Below are 23,115 nucleotides of genomic sequence, written 5' to 3'. Positions count from 1 at the left end.
CCCTTCTCCTCCCCACTCCCAGCCTCTGTTGCAGCGTGGGCACATCTGGAATGTGCCTGACCCCAGTGCAGCTTCCGACTAGATGGAGGCTGCACCTGTGCTGCATCTGGGAGGGGAGGGGTGAAATGGTGGCAGCACCAATACAGGTTATAGATACCTGGTCCAGGCACAGCTCTCCACTAGCTGGAAGCTGTGCCCATGCTGCAGCCAGGACAAGACACAGGGAGAAGTGGCAGCAGTGCAGGTATAGCTGCTTGGCACCAGCATAGGTGCAGGCAGCTTCCTGCTGCTGACATGCCACTGAAATGACCCAGCCCACGTTGAACTGGAGTCAAGAAGGAGTAGTAGCATAGGCAAAGATGGAAGCTGCCCCGCCCCCACACAGTTCTGTACTGCCGGATTCAGCCGTTTCGGGGGGACAGTGATTCGATTCGGTGTTTTGGATCACTGTCCTGATTTGATTCGGCCAAAACTCTTTTGGAATTTCGATGCTATTTCGGAGATTCGACCATAGACTATAATGGGGAATCACTAAAATACCTATAACTTTCTCAGTTTTTGGCCGATTCAGATGAAAATTGCAGGGATGATGGCCTCTTCTAAGGGCACAAAGCCTGCCAGGTTTCAAGGAGATAGGTGCAGGGGTTTTTGTGAAACTGCACCTCAAACTGTTTAAAGCAAAACTCATAACTTGCCAGCAGCACGCTGTCATCCCGCACGCAGATCTGGGGGTCCGTGCCCCCCTGGGAGGGCTGTAGGGTTGTGCCAGACTCCTCCCGGGGGAGTGCAGGCCCCCGGACCGGTGCGTGGGATGACAGCAGGCTGCCATGCCTCCCCCAGAGCACTGGGATTAGAAGGGACCTCAGGGATTGATTACGGACACTGGCCGGCTACAGATGTCGTATCAGAGTAGTCCTTACCACCCTTCCCCCTCCCTCTTCTGAGTTTGTTTCCCTGCAAGCCTGAAACTCCTACATTTTCCAAAACGTTTCAGATGCTTTCATTTTGTTTTGGAGCTTTTTCTTGGTCTCCCATTCGGAATCAGTGGTTTGGGCGCTGAAACAGGTCGAAACACCTTCGAAACGAAATGGCTGCTAAAGTTTCGCTCAGCCCTGCTGCCCAGCTCTACCTTGGGCACAGGCAAAACCCTCCAGTTTCATGGGCTGGATCTGACCCATGGGCTGTATGTTGCCAACTCCCACAATAGAGCACTGCAAATTCTGTTATTTAGTGTAGGTTGTTTGAATTTTAGTGCTAATTTGAGAGCAGTAATATTGGCTTTGGGAAAGTGGGATGTAATGTTTTAGTAAGGCCCTGTCTTACCCTGATGTACAATCCCCCTGCTTTATCTCAATTCATACTTTCTCACAGAGGAAGTCCTCTGTGCTTGGGTCTTGCCCCTCCTCTGCTGAATGAGGTAGGCACTTGTCTTTGTATTACCTTTGCTTCTCTTTTGGCAACCAGTAGGAGAAGCCTTGTTTGCAGTGAAAAAACGAGTTGAGCAGACGGCAGTGTAATTAAGCAGATTGTAGTTTGAGAAGTAGTTCACTTTACATTGCTCTTCACCAGCTACACAGCCTGGGAACTTATCACTTTTTCCGAGGATCCACTAAATGATAGGGAGCCCTTCCAGCCACAGTTAATGAGATGAAATCTTTCCAAAAAGTAGTATAATTTTTGGTTGATTAGAAAGTTTGCATTAAAATAATGGAACTTCATTAGGCTGGTGTTGGTGGGAAAGCTTCAGAAGACTTGAATGCTGCAGGAAGTTCCATTGCTGGGATATGACAGTCTTTGTGAGTAAATTGAAGGGCATATTGACATGAGTTTTGACGCTTCAAAAATATTGGCCATCTGCAGGTGTGCTGCTGTGGTGAGATTCATGGCAGATACAGTTATGCTGCAGGTGTAGATACACATATAACAGCAGAGCTGCTTTTTTGCCAGCATAATTTATTTTGGTCAGAGGGCAGCTATGAGTAGTGTGGACACTAGAAATACTTTTCCTGGCATATTATAGCTATACCAGCAGAGCCTTCTAAATGTTGACCTGGGCTATTTTCAAATGTGGCTTAGACGCATAGGAGCTGAAAATTCACTTAGTCACTGAGTTCATCTCAGTGAGATTAACAGGATATTGTAGGCAAGTCATCAAAGTCAATAAGAAGGGAAAGGGTGAGCTTTTACATTGGGAGCTGCTGCTGTTTGGCTGGAGATAGTTTTCTTCAGGGTTTTAACAGAGTGCCTAAACATTTGGAAAAGTGGAAGATGAGAGATGGGGCCAGATTTTTGCACCTGTGCTGGTTAGTGATAAAATTCCTATAGCTGGTCATTAGGGCTGTGTGAAGCTTCAGACGCTGATTTGATTCGGTGGCTGAATCTCCGAATCTGAATCAAATCAGGAAACCATTTAATCTCTCCGAATCAAATCAGAACCCCTCTAATCGATTCAGAAAGATTCGATGATTCAGCCATAGACAAAGCTTTAAATGTGTTTTCTACTTACCTCAAAATAGCAGGCAGCTTATGGACGCTGTGATGCTGGGGCACATGGAGCGTCCCACAGGAGTGTGTGGGGCTCCTCAGCGCGCTCGGCAGCAGACCCGGAAGCGGACCAGAAGCATTTCTAGTCCACTTCTGAGTGCGCTGCCCCCCCCCGCCACGCACCCTCCCAGCTCAGTGACTGGTGCCTCCTGGATCTGGGGAGGCACCCGGAGTCCCCCATGCCTGATCGAGGGGGGGGGGGGGGGCTTCCCAGTGTGCTCCCTGGCAGACCTGGAAGTGGACCGGAAGTACTTGTGGTCCACTCCTGGGTTCGCTGCTGAGCACACGGGGGGGCCTCCCCACGCTCCTGTGGGATGCTCCATCCACCCCAGCATCGCAGCATTCACGAGCTGCACCTGGTACCTCGAGCTATGTAGAAAAAACATTTAAAGTTGTGTCTGTGGCCAAACTGCTGATTCTCCAAATTGGCATCGAATCTTCAGATTCGGATTCAGCCAAATCGAATTGGGGATAGTGATCCAAATCAACGAATCGAATCGCTGTCCCAGATTCGGGCCGAATCCAAATCAAATACGGCCCATTTCGCACACCCCTACTGGTCACGTTATAATCTTTCATAACATACTTGCCTCGTCTTGTGGGCCTGCCAGCCCTGGCTTAGGAACAATATGGTGTGAGAAAAGATTCATGTATAGAGAGAAGGCAAGGGATCATTAGGTAGTATTCAAACCTTAGCTCTCCGCTGAGTTGCCTCCAAAAGTGATTTCGGAGTTCCACACAGCTTCCAACCTGCGTTATTTTAATTTCCCAACATGGTCAAGAATTATTCAGGATTATTTGTATTTTTTCAGTTTTTTCTTCAGTAAGCGTGGAATTATTAGTGAACAAAAATGTGTGGCAAGTCATGAAATACTGGGAAAAATGGAGGTATTTTTGTTCTCTAGGAAGTCAAAGGGCTGCAAGGCTCTTAAACCGTTTCCCCGCTGAATTAAGATTGAGTACAAAAACTGTCGGTAAAGGAGAATCTATCCAACAACCAGTGATATATGGTAATGCAGTGGTTATAATGAAATTTGTGGGAAGAACTGAGAGTACACAGGCTCACTCCCTATGTATACCTATCATAGCTGGTATGAATTGGTATAGCTCCATTGATTTCAACTTGCTTTGGTATTTTGCTTTATCCCTATCCTCTACATGGTTATTTGTTATAAGGTTCAGTCAAGTGAATCGTATCTTCAGTAAATAATTATAATTTCTGCCTCTTCTGAGAAATGTTTCCCTTCTTCATATCTAAATTTAGTTTTCCAGATGCTCTTAATATTTTTGCACCCTACTTAATTAAACTTAGCTAGAATACTAAAATCCCTCCATTGCTTAATAGGTTTCTGTTAGATGGGGAATAGGACTGATATTGGTATATATTCATGAAAATATTTAGTGAGAAAATATTTAGATAGGTATAGGAATCATTTCTAATTTTCAGCCAGTGTGTGAGCGGTGCACTTATGACTAGATAGTTTTGTTGTGTTTTTTTTTTAATTTAAAATAAATTATCCTTATTCCATAACTGGTTTATTATGGGGAGAGCAGTCTCGGGATCACCTTGCTAGACTCTAGACATCTGGGTTCAGGTTTAGGCTTGAACATTAAATATTTTTGTTTAGTTAATTTGTCTTTTGAGGACACTGGCAACTTAAAATCACACTTCTTTCCAACTTTTTATCTGCAGTTTTTACAAGTAACACTTCCATTGCTAATTCTTTAAAACAAAACTATCTTCGTTTTGGTTTTTTTTGTTGATGCCAGTAGAGCTATGACAGATGACCTTAGCTGCTGGTGTATAGCTCATGATTCTCCACGGGGTTTTTTTGAAGTTGTGCATTTAACAAGGCATGATTATATACTGTTTCGTTTCATGCTATACCCTGCGTAGTCAGTCAGTTTCCCAGTTAGTGGTGGGCATCATTCATTTAGCAGCAGGGGAGGAAAAACCATTTTAAAGTATGAACAAGTGATTGCAAAAAATGACAGGAGACTAAGGAACAAGTGAATTATGTACATCTCCTTTTAACTTTGTACATGTGTTTAGATTTCTAGTTGAAGGTGCCCTGCTTGTTGGTTTGTTTTGGGGGGTTTTTGTCATTAAAAGAGATTTCAGCTATCTTCCTCACTTTCTTCATCTGTAAATCTATATTTTGTTTGTTACGGGGTGTTGAGGAGCTTCACTGTATTTACCAGGTGTTTTGCAACCTTTAGAAAAGTGTTGATAAATCCACGGTATAGCTTGTTTTGACTAAATCAGTTCACAGCCTTTTTAAATAAACAGGTACCTTCACAGATTCTCTTCCTCCTTGTATTTGCTTGTACAGTTCAATGAGTAAAATCTTTTTGTTTAAAAATTAAACTGTTTTCTGTTCCAGAGGAAGTTTCACTGTGCTAGTTTGACATCTTGGCCTCCGTGGCTCTATTCTTTATATGACGCTGTAAGTATAAACCAGGAATCCACAATCTGTTTTCTGCATTTGAGTAGTTCATTATTAGGAACTGAAAAAATATCTGATGTTTTGTTTCATGTTTGGTGCCGACTTCAGACCTAACAAAACTTTTTAGGATGCACAACATAAGCGTTCTAAAGTAAACTTAGCAAAGTGACGAATATTTAATGCAAAAATATGAGAGAGAGAGTGATTTTTGTTTCCTTCCAAATCAGTAGCTTGTATTTTGATTAAAGTTTTTTGAGTATCTGTAGGCTTCTTTAACCCAAGCCTTTGAGCTGTCCTTTTTCCCCTCCCTAGCCTCATGCTATTAAAGGGCTCAGTTGCGATGTTTTGTTTTCTAGGCATAACAATCGAACTATGCTCCTAACTAGTGCAATATTTAAGGATTCAGCCTAACAGGTGTATTTTTTTTTTTTAATAACAAATGAGTGCTAAGGCAGTTATACCGTTTTCTTCCAGAAAACTTTGTTCAATTTTATATTGAGTCACTCGAACGTAAATAGTATTTGGATATTGAGAAGCACCTTAGCTATACCAATAGGAGTTCTTACCATGCTCCTCCAGGTGTGAAACCTTGGCCCAATTGAAGTTAATGGAATTTGAACAAGGATCAAATTTTTGGTCAGAATCAGAGAGCAAGTGAAATTTTCACTCCAGAATACTCACTAGCCTGGTGGCTAGGGCCAGGAAATAGGAAACAGGATTAAGGCTCTCTGCTTGATTCAGACCAGGGACTTGCACTCCCATCTCCCATATTCCAGTAGGATGACCAGGCTGGTTGCTTTTCTGAGATTGGTTTCTGTTTCTTACATTGCAGCTGTTCCACCTTATATAAAGGGGTAGGGGGAGACTTAGATTCAAATACAGGGCCTAAAACAGGCAGGCGAGGGCGCTGAAATTTAGTTTCCACCTCCCATATAAGTGTCCTAATCATTAGGGTGGCAGCTATTTGTGCATGTTCCGTTCAGTTTAAAATAACATAGGCATGTAGTTAAACTGCAGTTGTGGTAACTTTTTTAAGAGCTAGTGTCCATTTAGGGCAGATAACTTACTTCCAATTTTGCTTTTTTTTTTTTTTTTTAAAGAAAACAGAAATTTCTGTGTATTTAAATTAGGCTTTTCTTCTAACAAAAGGAAACCCTGATGGAAAGAGTCAAGAGGCAATTACATGAGTGGGATGAAAATCTTAAAGATGAATCTCTTCCATCAAATCCAATAGGTACTGTAAAATAACATTGTTTGCTCTTTAGTTCATTTTGTTAAATGCAGTGACAGTATTTTTTCCTGTTTGATAGCCCAGGAATATTACTGAGAAGAAATTGTATATACTGAAAACATGTTTGCAGGTTAATACAAAATATTTCAGCGCTTACTTTCTTATAAATCACACTAAACTAATGCTTTGATGGTTGGAATCTACAGATTTCAAATTCACTGTCAGGGTAAAATGGGACTCTGTGTGTGTGTGTGTGTGTGTGTGTGTGTGTGTGTGTGTGTCACCAATACTTATCCTCTTTTCCTGGTCTACCACTATGTTTATGGTACAAGTCAAGTAGCTTGAGTCCATTTCACTTCCAGTTCCTGGATAAAAGCAACTGATTCTTGAATTTATTTTAATTTTTAAAACCAAAATCTCTTGATTGCATAATTAATGGAACTTATAACTGTTGTTGGATTGGGGTTGGGTACAAATTTGAAAAAGCAACCCACCAAAAAAGAATGCATACAGAAAATACTTTACCTTTCCTGTGAGGCAGCACTTAGATGCATATCGTTATTATTAGAGTCAGCAGCAATTAATGTGCCTTTTCTTATTAGAACTATGTTATCCACTTGCAGAAAGGAAGTAGTGCAGATATAATGATGACCAAATTAAAGGCAGGCATTAGTTTTATTTATTTCTTAAAATGTAAGAATGGTGGTGTTTTTCTTCCAGATTTTTCTTATAGAGTGGCTGCTTGCCTGCCAATTGATGATGCATTACGTATTCAACTGCTTAAAATAGGGAGTGCAATTCAGCGTCTACGGTGTGAGTTAGATATTATGAATAAAGTAAGTATCTCCCTTACTTTTCAGACTCTCTTAAGTCTGTTGCTTTTTAACAACAGTAGATTGTGTAATCTAAAAGAAGAACATTTTGGTAAGTTGTGTTATAAGAGTCTGGTCTGAGGAATCTCTTTCTTACCTTTAAGGAGCTTCCTTGGATAGAAAATATGTTCAGTTGAAGTTGGCTGGTATGCTAGGTTTAGCAAAGAGGTAACAGTTTAATATTTTTAATCCATGTTTGGGTTTGATATGTGACACTTGTGTATTGAAAATTATCTTCCAACACTTTCTTCTACTCCTCTAACCAAGAGGTGGTGCTACAAGCCTAATACAGCTGCTACAGTTCCTTCCAGAGTCATAGCATAGAATCATATCATAGAAATTAAGGGCTGGAAGGGACCTTGAAAGATCATTCAGTGGAACGCCCCTGCTCTGGGCAGGAATACTGAATCAGAATGCACAGTATAATACTAGGTAATTAAGTATCACAGTGTAATAAATTGGATAGCTTTATTTGCTTTTTAATGTTTGATATATCCCTGTAGTAATGACAAAGCTAAATAAACATTGGATTTTTACCTTAAAATATTGTTTAAAAATAGGAATATTATCAGACGATTGAAAAATTGCCTTCTGATCCTTGTTACCTAGGTTTTCTGGACCTAAAATTTAACCTAGATCATGTAACACAGGAGTGGCTATAGGTAAGTGGTCAAATGGCAAAGTATCTAATGCTTTAAAAATGTGGCATGTGCATAACAATAAACGCATACAGTAATTGGAAGAGTGCTGTACTTTCCACATACACAGACCCTGGTATGTTTTATTTTAACATTATGGACATTTTTTTAGTACAGTATGTGTAAATCAAATTGAATTATGAGAGTATGGAGTATAGTGCTGAAGCGCAGTATGAAACAACCTTCTAATTATGCAAGCTACATTATTTTTCTCATGTAATTTAGTATTTGAAGGAGCTATTACTTTGCCATTTGACCGCTTCACTTTTGTAGTTTCTGAGACCAGCAATCTCTTTTCAGTTTTTAATTCTATTAAAGAAATGTAGATGGGGTAACAAAAGGCAGATTTAAAATGAAGTCCAAATGCTGTTCTTTTCTAGACTCTGTACTATTTCAGTGTCAAAAGAGCTTAAGCCATATATTTAATCAGACATCATTATTATATAGAAATGTATAGTATTACATATGATATGGCCCTTGAAACTAATCCTTCTGACCAAGATAGCAGCCTTATCCTGAGTACCTTTCTTCTGTAAGTAAGGTGTTGCCAAACTTAGTATATAGCATTTCTAATAGTAAATTTGACAGTTCCAAAGAAAAGACATACTTACAGTTAAAGCCATTAACTAAATAGTTTGCGACTGCTTGTTCAAGAGATTGCTAATAGCATTTGGAGTGTTTCCCCATTTGATTATTTAATGGAGGCCAGCATGAATAATAGTCATTCCAGTTCCTAATGAGTAGAGCCTGGTTTAAATCTTGATTTCGCATTTTTCATGAAAATCATGAAATTAAGGGTTTTTCATAAAACATATGATTTGCAATGAAATACCACGACATGGCTGCTTGCCAGGGAGTTGCCCGGCAAGCAGCCATATCACGATATTTTTTGCAAAACACAATGGCTCCATAGCCCTGGGGGTGCCTGTGCTGCTGTGCAGCACCCGATCCCCATCCCAGCCAGCAATGGCAGTGCATCACCAGGCAGGCAGCGGGAGGGAAGTGCTCGGTGCTGTCCCAGCAGGGCTCCCATGTGGGGAGCAGGGACTGTGGCCACTCCAGGCCCGGCGTCATGTTCCCCCCCCCCCCCCCCCATTCCCCTTCTGATCATTTTTTGGGGGGGGGAGGGGTGCCACAATCTGGGCACAAAAATGGCAGCCCCCTCCACAATTGGGCCACAATACTAGTGAGTTGGGCCCGTTATTTTTAACCAGGCCCTGCTAATGAGGAAGCATTCCTTGTTCGTTAGTCATAAGAGTGGTCGTAGAAACCAAGCTATTTATTTTTTCAACCAGTAGAGAAACCTACTCAATCAAAGTTGTAGTTTATTTGTTGGAAGCAGAGCAGGGGAAGCTTGTATTACTACTGCCTATGTTATTCCTAATCTGTGGCCAAAAGAAGATAAAGCTGTCAATCTTGTGCTTTCCGTGTGCACTAACTTCTCATGAAAGACCTAAAAGATAATCATAGTGTAAAGGAGAATTCGGGACCTTCTATTTTCCAGCGAGGCTTCTGTCATCACCTAAAAGTGTGATCATCCCCTTCCTAGTTCTGGAATTGTTAAAATGCTCTAATTTACTGATCAGGCAGTTTCCAAGATTTGTTTATCTACAAGATAGTACAGTATGGTTTGCCCCCAAAACATACTAGGAACTTGAGTTGCTCTCATACAATATAAATGCTGACTGTAGTCTTTAGTTTTTCCTTCCCTAGAGTTGTAGATGTGTTAAGAGATGTCTGTGCTGGCCCAAGGTGGGTAACTATTATATGAATCTTTTTAATTATTGCTGTATTATTTGGAGTGATGAGACTGCCAAGTGGATAACTCTTTCTCCAAATAGCATTTAATTTGGTAATGTACGGTCTGCTAAAACAGGCATTTAATTTGTTGAAGAGGGCTCTGATTTTTTTGAACATGCAATTTGCTTTGCTTTACAAAGATGTATTTAACAGATTTTGAGCCTGATTTTACAGTGATGTAACTGAGATTAGGATCCGCTCCATTGCTTTTTTGGCATTTGATGCAAATGAAATGTTTTGCACTTGTTATGGAGCTTACAGGTATAACCTGGATGATTTATTTTATTATAAACAATTAACTATAATTTACTATTTATATAAAAATGCATTGTGTGTATGCTTTTTCCTTGTACACACAGAGTATAAATCATACTGGCATAGACTGAGGCATCAGAAAGAGGTGGATAAGAAGGGAAGACAAAGTAAAATTAAGGAAATGTGTAGGTGAGGTCTGAGGGGGGGATGTTTCTGCAGCTTGACAGTATGATGATTTTAAACCAAGTTTAGCCGACTCAGAGCTACAGAAGATGCCACAGGAGTAGAGAGAGAGAGAGGTGGGAAAGAGAGGGGAAAAAAAAAGTGCATTTGAAAAAGGATTTGAAGGGAGGTAAGGGCAGTTAGCCTGCTATTGGGAGGTAAGGGCAGTTAGCCTGCTATTGATAAATAACCCACTCTTCTTTTTTTTTAGTGTTTTTTGTATGTAGATCTTGAATAACTCTATAGCACAGGGGTGGGCAATTATTTTGGGTGGAGGGCTACTTACTGAGTTTTGGCAAGGCATCGAGGGCTGCATGACAGGCAGCCAGGGGCAGACAAATATTTAATTTTCTAAAGTTTTTAGGGGCCCCACGGGCAGGATAGAATGGCCTGGTGGGCCACATTTTGCCCACCCCTGCTGTAGCAGGACAGTCGAGATATAAAATACCTCACAAAAAATACCAGCAAAGGCAAGAGGCAGAGACAAAACAAGCAAGAAGTTGAAATGAGCAGGATATAGAAAATAAGATAAAGTGAGGTTAGAAGCAGATGCATTTGGGTAGCGCGTATAAATGAAGATGGGGATTCGGAACTTATTTTGGATCAGAATTGCAACCTGGGGTTTAATTAAATTGTTAAAAAGTGTTCAGCCAGAGACTTTTCCAAAGGAAGACTCTTGAAGTAACAGTTTATTCCAGAAGTTTTTTTCAAACCGTTTCACTGATAATGTTTTAAAAGCATTACCCTAAAAGTATACATCTTGCATCCTAGGAATAAATATCTGCATAAAGTTTGTAATAAATTCATTTAAATGTTTATTTTCTAGGTGATATTTTAGATAAATTGGTTTTGCATGGTTTTCTACCTAGAAATTATAGGTGACAGTCTGTCAAAAATGTTTAGGGGGGGAAATCAATATATTTTAATTTACAACATCTTTTTGAGGAAATGAAAATTACTTGTATATCCAGAGTTACAGGTTATGGATTTTCTTAGACTTTCATAGTTAAAAACCTTTTCCTTTTTTTTTTATTACGAGAAAGTTGCAATTCCTCCAGTGCTGTTGAATATCTGAAAATGAATGAAGTTCTCTTGTTTGTTTTTCCTTTTAAGTGTACGTCTCTTTGTTGTAAGCAGTGTCAAGACACAGAAATAACAACCAAAAATGAAATATTCAGGTGAGTTGTAAACCTCCACTTTGAAAGGCACTCAGTCGTTAGGTTATATCCACATTTCAGCGAATGAAAATTGGATATGTATTCATACTATTGCTTTTCCCAAAACTCCCATGGTCATGTTTTTTTTCTTTTGAAGACATTTTGAGATGATCAGTAAATGTAACAAAAACCAGATAACACAAGGTTTTGTTTCTGAACAAAATTCAGCAAACCCAGATGTCAGCCAGTCTACATAATTATAATTTTAAAAGTTCATTATGGTGCTTTTTAAAGGCTTACAGGAAGGTTATCTACTGTGACAATTTGGGGAATAAGCCTTTTTATGTATGTCCTGTAATATCTTGAGTCTCATGAACTTGATGTGGAAGTAATAGGAAAAAAATTCCTATTGCAGGTCTGCAAAATACTTCATTTCTGCATTTTAATGAGCAGTGACTTGAAGCTACTGAATGCAGTTTGTGTATTTTGATATAAGAAATTCTTATCAGAAGAATCTAAAATGCTGTACTATGCAGTGCATTCCTTTTATATTCATGAGCTACCAATGTCCTCAGTAATTAACTATGTCAGTGTAGTACTTTTTCAAAAATATTGCCATTGCTGGGTGGTCTTGTCTCCAGCTTCATCGTGGATAACTAATATCTGTCCATCGTGTACAATAATGTGAAGTTTTAAACGATTTCTCCATTTAACAAAGTAAGATTCTCCACGGTTGTTCTTTATCAGTAAGATAAGAAGCTGCTGTGGTAATTGAAACCCATTTCTTATCTGCCAATTAAATGATGGATCCCAGAACCCTTAGGTTTTGCTGGGTTGATACTTCTTAATTCCCAGTTTAAAGACTTGAAACTAATATAAGTCATGCATATTATGCATATGAAACTAATATGCATATTTTCACTCATTGCTCATATTTAAAGACAAAATAAAGAGAATGCTATTTATTTTAATTGGAAGATGATACTTGGTGGTAGTTGATAAAAGTACATGATAAATTATTTTGTATTTAGTTTGTATTAACAAGCTATGTGTCTCTGAGATACCCACTCAAGTGAGGTATTTTCCATGCTAATGCTCTGTCAGCCCTGCAGTTAATAACTTGTCATCTTGAACAAACACAGGCACTGATTCAAGGCTCACTAAAGCATAAGTTTATTTTACTAAAATTGTAATACTTTTTTTTAAAATTCTTGTTCAGGAAAACACATGTGCATTAGCTTAGGAGCCCCTATCAAACAGGTAGTCAAAATTGGACTTGCTCCCAGTAGCCCTGACAAAAGATTTTAGGGTTGGAATGAAACTTAGCCAAAAGTTAGTAACTATTAATGATAATAATCTTTTAAATTAATAAAGGTCTATTTTCATTGTGTTTTTAAGACCTTTAACTCAATAAATCTTTTCTGCAAGCAGATTAGGTAGTTTTGTTATGCAGCTTATATTGCATTCGGAAACTGAACAATTTCAGTTTCTTTTCTCTGGTTTGATTCTAATTAGCAGGGCAGGGGCGGGCAGAGGAGCAGAAGATATGCTGATCACTGTAGACCAGGGGCGGAGTCGGAGGGTGCATGGAAGACGAGAATGGAAGTCTTACCTACCCGGGCAGCGGCAGCATCAACTCCAGTGGCAGCAGCCCCATGGCCGCAGTCCATGGGAGCTGATCCTGGTGCCCCATTCCCTCTTCCACAACCCCTCCCTCCCCTGTACATATGTATGGGGTGCAGGGCTGTCCTGACTCCAGCAAAGAAGCAAAGACTTCCACAGGGGAGCATCATTTAGTTTGGCCCATTTGCCCCCCACCTCCAAAATGTACAGTCTGATGAAGTGCTGCCCTGTCCAGTTCCTGTAGCTAGGTGGGATAGCACAGGGCTGCCCCTACCCTGTGCAGCACAGACTCCCTGTGGGGGGTGATTCTAGGGACCTCTAATAGTCAGCACCTGGGGCTGGTGCCCCACTTACCCTGCCCTAATTATGCTACTGCTAATTAGAGTTGTTTTTATTTCCAAATCAGAAACTCTGATTTTTGCATTATGATCTGTCTTGGAAGCTATGAAAGTACACTACTGACTCTCTTATCTGTTGCAGTTTGTCCTTATGTGGGCCTATGGCTGCATATGTAAATCCTCATGGATATATCCACGAAACACTTACAGTGTATAAAGCCTGCAACCTGAATCTGAATGGCCGACCTTCTACAGACCACAGCTGGTTTCCTGGGTAATACAGCATTTCGTTCTATTAATCATATACTCTGGTATTATGAAATATACTTCAGAAGTTTCACTAGCAAATAATAGCAATTCGTAATTCTGTTTTAAATTTATCCCTGCCTATGGATACTGTGATTTTTTTTTTTTTAATTCCCATTTAGTCATTTAATTACTGGAAGGCAAAGTACAAACAGTCAAAAAGCCCAAGGCTGAATCGATTCGGTCTTCACAGGTTTACTCCAAGCTGCACATATTGAACTGATAAGCAAGTGAACAGATACTCATTTGATTCTAGAAATGCAACCACATGCCTGCAGTGGCTCAGGCCAGAAGCTGAGGGGTGCTAGAGCACCTCCCTGCTCAGCTGGAGCAGACAGCTTGGGTCAAGGCTAGCCTGCCCACCCTGCGAGAGAGGTACAAAGCATCCTGGGATGCTGGGGGACTGCGAGTTAGCATGAATTTGGAGGGCATCTGGGATAGAAGTTCATGAAGCCAATTTAACCTAAATCAGTTAAGTCTGCTACTACATCCATCTAGGTTTATCTTAAACTGGTTTCAACCATTTGGAAAGCAGTTTATGTGCACTGAGCTTCTGTTGTGTTACAGATCTGAACTGGTTTGCAATCACTTACCTGTTTATGTGCAACTTCTGTCCCTAGTCTTAATGAACAGGAAGGTAAATGAAACATTCCTTTTAAATCTCAAAGTTGCAAAAGATCCGTGATTTTCTCTCGAGCTATTTAAACCACTCATCCATTTTCTCTTTCTAAAAAGTGTTTTTTAAAGAATTATTTTATTTACCCAAATAATATTTGGTGAATGCTCTCTGTAATTCGTGCTAAGGATCTGTTATTGGTAGTATTGTCTGGAAACTCCAGTCACTTATCAAGGTTTCAAAAAAAATTTGTTTACCAGAACCAGTATGGTTGGTAGACACATTTTCCTGTCTTTCTTCTCTCCTCCATTTACCTTTTGATATTATGTCTATTTAGCCTGACCCAAAGCACCAAGTATAATTTTGGGTGCACTTAGTCTCAGAGCTGTGTCGTCTTATTCATCTGGTCTGAAAAAATTGCGAGGGGAAAAAAGAATCTGATCCAGGAAGGGAGGGGAGGGGAGTAGAGCAGAGCAGAGCATCCACCACTGTTACTGCCCCTCTGCCCTGTAACCAGGAACTGCTCAGCGGGCAGCTATGGCAGCACTGGGCTCAGGAAGGCTTCAGCCTTGCCACCCTGCCAGCTGGGCTAGCAGGGATGGGGATTGCCAAGCCAGCAGGACCAAGGAGGTTGTCCCCAAGCTCAATTCCTAGCCCAGCCAGTTTTCCCTTTCCACCCCTGCACTGATTTAAAAGCCGGCAGGTGTGGAAGCAGACTTGTAGAGGAACTGTCTGGTCTGCATAATATATGGGGGCTTTGTCTAATTGCTCAACTCTCCTCCCATAGACTGGTACTGGAAAGCACAAGGGGCAGATGCAGGCCTAGTGCCTGCACTGCTCCCTCTCCTATTATCGGCAAAGCTAACAGCACTTTATCATGCATCAGCAGATACATGACAAATAGATCCAAGGAGGTGATACATCCCCTCTATGCGGCATTGGTCAGACCGCAGTCGAAGTACTGCATCCAGTTTTGGGTGCCACACTTCAAGAAGGATGTTGATAGACTCGAGAGGGTCCAGAGGAGGACCGCCCATATGGTTAGGGGCTTACAGGACAAGCCCTGTGAGGAGAGACTGAGGAAACTGGACCTCTTCAGGCTCCGCAAGAGAAGGCTGAGAGATCTTGTGGCTGCCTACAAATTCATTACAGGGCACAGAAAGGGATCGGAGATGCTCTGTTCACCAGGGCGCCTCTTGAGGTAACAAGGAACCATGGTCACAAACTGACAGAGAGCAGGTTTAGGTTAGACATCAGGAAATACTTCTTCACGGTAAGGGTGGCCAAAATCTGGAATGGGCTTCCAAGGGAGGTGGTGCTCTCCCCTACCCTGGGGGTCTTCAAGAGGCTGGATAGGCACCTGGCTGGGGTCATCTGACCCCTGCGCTCTTTCCTGCCCAGGCAGGGGGTTGGACTCGATGATCTGTTGAGGTCCCTTCCGACCCTAGCATCTATGAATCTATGAAAAACATTTTTTTAGGGGTGAAAATTTCTCAGAAATTTCTGGAATGCCTGTTCGTGGCCAGGGTGGGCTAAGCACCAGATGGTGTTTACCAAAAAACTTAAAAAAAAATGTTTACACAATCTGGCTTCTCTAACAAGTAAATGGATCTTTATTTCCTAAGAGTTTCTCTGTCAAAATACTTTCACCATAAACCCTCTGACAACATAATGAGTTCCATGGTGAGCAGCTTTGTTTGGATAACACAAATAAAGCATTTCACGTTAAGTGGGGAATCATGTAGCATAAATGGCTAAATTCTAGAGAAAAAAGTTATAATGTTTCTTTTCTGCTAATCCTTGATGATAAGCATGTGGAGGAACGTACAGCTGTTCTTATGTAGAATGCTTTACAAATCCTCGAACTGGATTAATAACTGCTTTAGTAATTGAAAAATAGAAATATCCCCTTCTTCATTCAAAGGTTGATTTACCTTTACAGTGAAATAAGTCTGCTGTTCCAGACGGTAAAATTATTTTCAAAATATAAAAGATGTTCATTTCTGTCTAAACTATTTAAAAAATTACCTCCTAAGCGAGCATGATGTCATGCTGGGATAATGGTCTAATTTCGAGGCTATTTGTATTCCACGCATTTTAAGAAGCGTGCCTGCGTCTGCAGGTGGAACAAACCCTGCTGCTCCCACTCAGAGGAGATAGCGTATTGAACCATGCAGGTGCAGGAATGGCCTGTGGTACACCGCCAAATAAGGGAAAGATAGAGAAGATTTAAAGTGGTCAAGTTGTTCATGAATTGACAGTGCTGTTGGATGTTAAAATGCAGTTTGCAGGGCTCCTCCACAGCAAATTCAGGTAAAGGAAGTAGTTTCAGCTCATACCCAGCTTAAGGCAATCATGAATTCCTTTAGGAATTGCAAATACTTTACAAGTTGATGCCTGTTAGTACAGCTAATAAGATGTATTGAATTTCTATACATCAAGGTTAGTATATATATTTGCTATTTCTGATGTTAATCCCAGATTCAACACTTGTATAGAGAGAGTCCTAAATCATAGACTGTACAACTAAGGTGCATTTTTGATCCGTCTCCCTCTGCCGTTGTTTTCTCTCTTTGAAGTACCTCCTTGTGACCGTCACTTGTCTTTAGCTTATTCTTGTGAAGCATCAGTCCTCTGTTGACCCATACAGATTAAATACACTGTTGCTAAAGCCTTTAAAAAATGATATTTAATACTTTACTTTCTGTGGATACAATAGCTTTTGGGACTGAAATTTTCAAGCCATTACTGAATTTTTAGTCTTCCAGTCTCACTGAAACACAGTGGGCATTGGGCACTTGACTCCTTTAGGCTTGAATTTTCAAAAAGACTAATGCTAGTATTTGCTGCTTAGCAGATTGCTTAATCATGTTCCCGTTTCATTAAAATGTTTGTTTGTTTTTCCCGTGAATGGTTATGTGACTCCTGTCAAAACTTTCTTTTGGTAGGTTTGCATGGACAATAGCCCAGTGCAGAATCTGCGGCAGTCACATGGGGTGGAAGTTCACAGCTACAAAAAAGGATATGTCACCTCAGAAGTTTTGGGGTTTAACCCGGTCTGCTCTGCTGCCTAGGATTCCAGATATGGAGGATGAATTAGGCCAAGACAGATCTCCAATACTTTGCCTGTAATCTTGTAACCTGCTTTTTGGAATGAACAGGCAGCAGTCAGTGTCTCTTAACTGAACCTGCTCAGTGCTGCTTCCGATGCTTACTTAAACTAAAAAATTTAAAAAAAAGAAAGACACAGAACAGGAAGCACCATTACATTTGGTGGTGTCTTGACAAGTTACTATGGTGTCCAGATACGTTGGGAACTGATGGTTGACGTTTAAAATTTGACAACTGGGGCGAGAGAAGCGTAGTGTAAGAGACCAGGAGGTACATGTGGTTCTGGGAAGGCCAGCCAGGCACTGAAAGAGATGACTCTGAATCTTGCTTACTGTATTGTATAATTGAAGATGTTCATTGCTATTGAATTAAAGTAAAAGATTTGGAAGAAATAATAAAGATGCTGTTAAGCACTATATGATTTATGTATGATGGTAAACAGCAGCAGTGTTCTTCACTGTGGGATATTTTCCAGTAATACACCTTCCTTAAGTACCTTTTGGTGAAAATCCCTGTTTTGAATCCACATGAAATACTCTCAAGTTTACCTTTGTGCTGCATTCAAAGCCTTTGCCAAACAAGCATCAAAGAGTACAAGATCTCAACCTTCATACCGATTGGTGTTGTGTTGGTAACGTCCTCCTATTAGCAGTGCTGCAAATGGCAGACGTCACGTGCTTACTGATACCTGCTGCTAAAGCAACTACTGTATAAATTCCTTTTTTTTTTTTTTTAAAGCAATCCTATATCAGTTGTTTAGTCCTTCTCAGTTATTTGAAATAGCATGTTTGACATGTTCTTTAGCAATCATTTGCATTTTAAATTATTAATTTAAAAGGTACTGGTTGAGCCAGTACATAAAATACATTGTCACTTCCTTTTCATAATACATGAATGAATTTCAGTCAATACTATTAAATATGTTAACATTCACAGTTTCCTTTGGAAGCTAATTTACCTAGGATACCTGCCTAAGGTTTTTTGAAGCATCTAATATTGATGAATGTTCACAAAGCTGTATTTTGGCAAGGGGAGGCCACTTTGGGTTCAACGTTCTTTTCTTTTCTTTTCTTTTTTTTAACATTCATATCATAAGTCCAGTTTTATTGTGTATTGCCATTCTCTCCTGAGGGGAGGGGTAAACTTTCTAAATGAAGCAGAAATCTAAGGCAGGTTATTACTATTTTTTTATTTTATGAGATACCGTCTGTGCTACAGAAGTGGGAGCCAAAAAAAGAGGCAGCTTTTGCTGCGTTCCAGAATGCACTTTGGTAGAATCTGAAGATGACAGATTTCTCCTTTTTTTTTAAATCTTTTGAGGATGTTTCACTTACTCTTTATTCATTCAAGGTGAATCATAGATAACTTATATATGTGCTTACTTGTGTTGTTAAAGTAAATGATACTGAAATGCTTCAGATTGTATTTATACACTATGAATTGCTTCATTTCGTTGCACCATGTATACCTAGTAGCACTGACAGGTTACTCCCATAAAGAAATAAGGACAAACATCTTCAAGTAGATAACTAGTGATAATGTAGTGGTGTCTATACTCCAGCTGAAAAAGGTTTTCACAATGTGTTAGGAGACTTTTTTGCTAGATATCTAGAAACAATGTAACTCAGGTTTAGTTCCTTGAAGTCTCCTACCTCTGTGCTTTTATCATGATTTTTATTATCCCCTACACATCAGTAATATCAAATTGAGTTTTTCGTGGCAGTTCTCTTGCCAGTGACCTGTGAAAAGCAATATTAGTGTAAGCATCATTCTGAACAGAGAGAGAGTGAAAGATGGTTCATTTTCTTAAAGAAAGCATTCACAGTTTGGCTTGTTTTTAGAATAAGTTTTCAAAAAATGGAAATGATGATAGGCACTAGTGTGAAAGAGTGCATAGGTGTGAATTATCTGTCCTATGCTTATTGGAATCACATCTGGGTTTTTTCCTCTAGCTTAGTAAAAAGTTGTGGTTTGATTTCCGCCCCCCTGCTTCACCTTCCCACCCACCAAAGGTATTGGGCTCCCATTGCCCAATGGGGTTGATGGATCTTAGCACTTTGGAGAAATCATGCTTTTCATTTTTAAGCATTTGCTGAAGTGTGATGAGTGGTATTTTCAAAATGAGCGTTGTCTTCAGCAAACACCAAATCTCACGGGTGTTTTTATTTTCGGCTAGATACGTATTGGCCTCAAGTAAAACATCAAACTAACATTATTTGATCACATTTGAACATGAAATAGGCATATTTTTGGTCTGTTTAATATGTGTATATAGATTCAAATATAAAGCTAATACAATCAAGTGAGACCAGTCGAAAGTTATTTTAGCACCAGCTTAATTTTATGGTTGATTAATGCTTTGCCATCTAACCTACTAGGTGATGTTTTCCATTACAAACTTTTTTTTTTTAAGTTTGGAGCAAGTGTGTTTCAAAATTAATTGCTATTAAAGTACCAAAAGCGTATGCATCCTCAATAGGTACAATCTGTATTTTATATGGATGTAAACTTGGTAAAGGTTCTGTACATTGGTTAAAATTTTCTAAGCTTACATTTTCCCCCTTCCTTTTCTGGGGGGGAAAAAAACAATTATCAAGTTGGTATTGAATACTTTCCAGATGATAAATATAGACACCACATACTTCTGAGAGCTAAGTACTAACCAAAACATTAATCATCATGGAAATAAGTTATGCTTAGATTCATTGAGTTGCTTCTTTTAAAGCCATTGTTGCTATAGCACAGACCCCCACGCCCCGATCTTGCAATCTGTTTCACTGTAACATTGCTTGTTTTCAAATATTTGTTTAAATTTTGTGCATAGACTGAACCATAATAAAACATTTTCTGTTGCATGTAACTATTTTGTTCTAAAGTGTTTTTGAAATTCTGTACCACTTTTTTCTTCTTTTTTTTAGTAATAATACTATTTTTGTACATGAATCATTTCATTTGTTCATCCTGCTACTGTTTTTCACCTAAGTTGTTAGAACTGCTTTTTAAAAGCTGCGGTTAGGATAGCACACTGTTTTAACTGTTCTTTTGTCTGCCTTTGAAAGAACTTTTCCTAAAAGTCTCACTGCCCACAGACATTTGCAAACAATAAAACCTTCAGTATGTTTCACTTCAATGGCTTAAAGATCACATTTGTTGCTGATTGCAGGGATGAGAAGGGAAGTGGAGGCTGGTTTTGCAGTATCATTTTTTATTGAGATAGATTACCACCTGAAACGCATATATTCCATGTTTGTAGGAGAGACTTCCTGATCCAAGGACCCAGGATGAAAAGGTAAACAAAAGGATTAAAGGAATTCATATAACAAAATATTCATATAATATTCATATAACAAAAATACAGTAAGGCCCGTGACTTAATAGTTGTACTGTGTTCAGGGTGTTTCTCATGGGAGTCTGAGTGAGACATTGTTTCAGTCCTTAAATTCACCTTTCTCTCCCATCTGCCCTTTACCAAGCCTTTCCTTGCTTTTCTCCATCCAGTCAGTTCCCTAACTTCCATTCCAAACCCTGATTCCCTCTTTACCACGTATGAATAGAGAGATAAGGCATGTTCAAAATCTCATTGCCATTAGAAACAAAGATTCATGAAGGAGGAGGGCATTTAGGAGTGTTATAGACAGCTCAGCAACAGTCTTTCCATGTGCAGGAAGTGATGGGGAGCAGAAAGCAAGTGGGATGTTCAAATGACCTAAATTGCTTAGGGAGACATCTTAAAGCATCTACACCTGGCCAGGGATGTGTCTGAACTGCCCTTGGGAGCTTTGAATTGGGACTATTAGAAAGACACTTCTGTCCCCTCAGCAGCCTGACTGCTCAGAGGGGAGATGCCTACTACTATGGCTAGTTGCAAAGTTTAGTTCAGGACGAAGCACAGCTCCCCCTGCACTCTCTTAAATAATGGATGGTTGTTACCTTTTGCCCAGCTAGCCAAGTGCCCCTCCCCACTTCACCCTGATGGGATCGTGGCCCACAGCTCACTCCAACCACCTGCTCCTGCTGAAGCTGGCCCACAAGGCAGCCATGGGTGCAGAGAGGCTAGGAGGCCGAGTTAATGGGAGGGTGAGCAGCCTAGTGAGTATAGCAAGCCTTGGCAGTGCTGCCACAACGTGCTGCACATGTTACATGAGACAGTCATTGCTTGAAAAGCCAGCAGTAACTCCAGCTGCAGGGACTGTGGGCTAGCCATTTTGTGCTGCCTGTTTTTAAACACAGAGGAGCCTCTATGAGTATGTTAAGGATCATCCAGCTGTTGCATGCTCTGAAACTATGGGGGGCATATTTGGCAAATGATTGCATGGCATTGGTGCAATTAAGAAAGGTCAATATGACTTTTGCTGGGAAGGGAAGGAGCCTTCCCAAGAGCATACTTGTGCCGTGTGTTCCTCACGGAGATCTTCAGCATTAATGGCTTATGGCAGCACTGGCGTTAATATTGGGAATGTTTCCAAGTGTAGTATTGGGCTAATGTCAAGTGCTACAAGGTGCCGCACACAGCCACAGCCCCTGTTGTATTGCTGTGGCTGCATGCAGCGACATGCTTTCCAGCCAAGGGGGCTATAGTTGGGAGTAGCTCCCATCCTCTCCCCTCCTTAGGGAGCAGTAGGAGATAGGTCAGTGCTGGGACATCCCATTTACAAAGAGCTGAAAGACTTTCCTTTTCCAGTAGTGCTGGTGGGGCCACGGTTGTGGTGCAGACTGGAATCGATTGCTTTCAGGCTGTTCCAGTGGTTTGAAACTACACAGCGCTGACAAGCCATGCCCATCTTCAACTGAGGGGCGTACAAGATACTCGGGAACAAGTCAACAGTGACTGGCTTAGCAAGTGCTTGAGTCAAGATGAGTTTAGGCACAGATGCTACTCATTTTTGGCAAGACCCTATATTTTTCCAGTGACCTCCAAGAAAATAATAAAGATGCTGTTAAGCGCTATATGATTTATGTATGATGGCAAACAGCAGCAGTGTTCTTCACTGTGGGATATTTTCCAGTAATACACCTTCCTTAATTACCTTTGGGGTCATAAATACCCACAAAAACGTGGACATACAATGCAGAGAGGCTGAAAAGGACACATCTCAAGCCTTATATTTCAGTATAGAGTTGTCTCCAGCAATGATGAGGAAATGAGGCTGTGGAAGTGGTACTTTAGGTTATACGCAGGTAGTGGACCATGCTGAATTGAATTTCAACCTTTTAAAGAGCTATTGTGTTATCAGGTTATGAAGAAATTGCCTAAAATGTCAGTGCTTTAAATCCTTGTCCTTTTGCGCACACTGATAATGAAGACCACTGTTAGCCGCCTTTAGCACCACTGTTCTGTTAAAGTCGCATAATCTTTACTATCCCATTGGCACTTGAAGAGGCTTTTTTTGGGGGGAGGACGGGGGGGGGGGGTAGGGGTGGAAGGGAAAGGTAGAATTATTACACTATAATGAGTCATGTGCCAAAGTGTTCTGGAAGATTAGTTGATTTATTGGAGCGTATAAGAAAGGTCAACCACCTGCATGAAATCAGTGATAAAACACTAGATACCTAAAGATATTATCACAGGCTATATTTAATCCATAGAGACATTACAAAGGAAAAGAAAGCATGTTATATGATTGCCTTAATCTTAGGGTTTCTTTTTTTAATTTTTTTTTGTAAAATAAATATGACTTCTGGAGGTCTTACAGGACAAACTGATTGAAAAGCTTTATCTCTGCCTTAATATAGTAGTGCTTGTCTATACAAGGCCACAATATATATTTTACTCTGTGTGCACATTTTTCCCCACTTACTAGTAACTCTATTTGTAATACACAGGAACAAAAAGGTTAGTATGGTCATAAAAGCTATTGGAGCCCAAGTCCCACAAGTGTTCCGTTGAAGTTAATG

At 40.3% G+C, this 23,115-nt stretch overlaps 1 protein-coding gene across 2 annotated transcripts in view; it reads left to right on the top strand.

The window, feature by feature from the left end:
• The window catches only part of CRBN (cereblon), a 39,876-nt gene extending 19,526 nt beyond the window's left edge, over nucleotides 1-20,350 (top strand). For both annotated transcript variants that reach the window (XM_006263053.4, XM_006263052.4), the window contains exons 6-11: nucleotides 4,929-4,991; nucleotides 6,141-6,225; nucleotides 6,943-7,058; nucleotides 11,183-11,247; nucleotides 13,330-13,461; nucleotides 17,058-20,350. In XM_006263053.4, coding sequence (XP_006263115.1) covers nucleotides 4,929-4,991; nucleotides 6,141-6,225; nucleotides 6,943-7,058; nucleotides 11,183-11,247; nucleotides 13,330-13,461; nucleotides 17,058-17,241 — 645 coding nt within the window. In that variant the 3' untranslated portion in view covers nucleotides 17,242-20,350. The remainder of the gene's footprint in view (nucleotides 1-4,928; nucleotides 4,992-6,140; nucleotides 6,226-6,942; nucleotides 7,059-11,182; nucleotides 11,248-13,329; nucleotides 13,462-17,057) is intronic.
• The last annotated feature ends 2,765 nt before the right edge of the window (nucleotides 20,351-23,115 follow it).

This window comes from Alligator mississippiensis, chromosome 12, assembly GCF_030867095.1.
Source record: "Alligator mississippiensis isolate rAllMis1 chromosome 12, rAllMis1, whole genome shotgun sequence".
Lineage (NCBI taxonomy): Eukaryota > Metazoa > Chordata > Crocodylia > Alligatoridae > Alligator > Alligator mississippiensis.
Note: the sequence above shows the minus strand (reverse complement) of the source record. Positions and strands in the feature narration are given on the sequence as shown.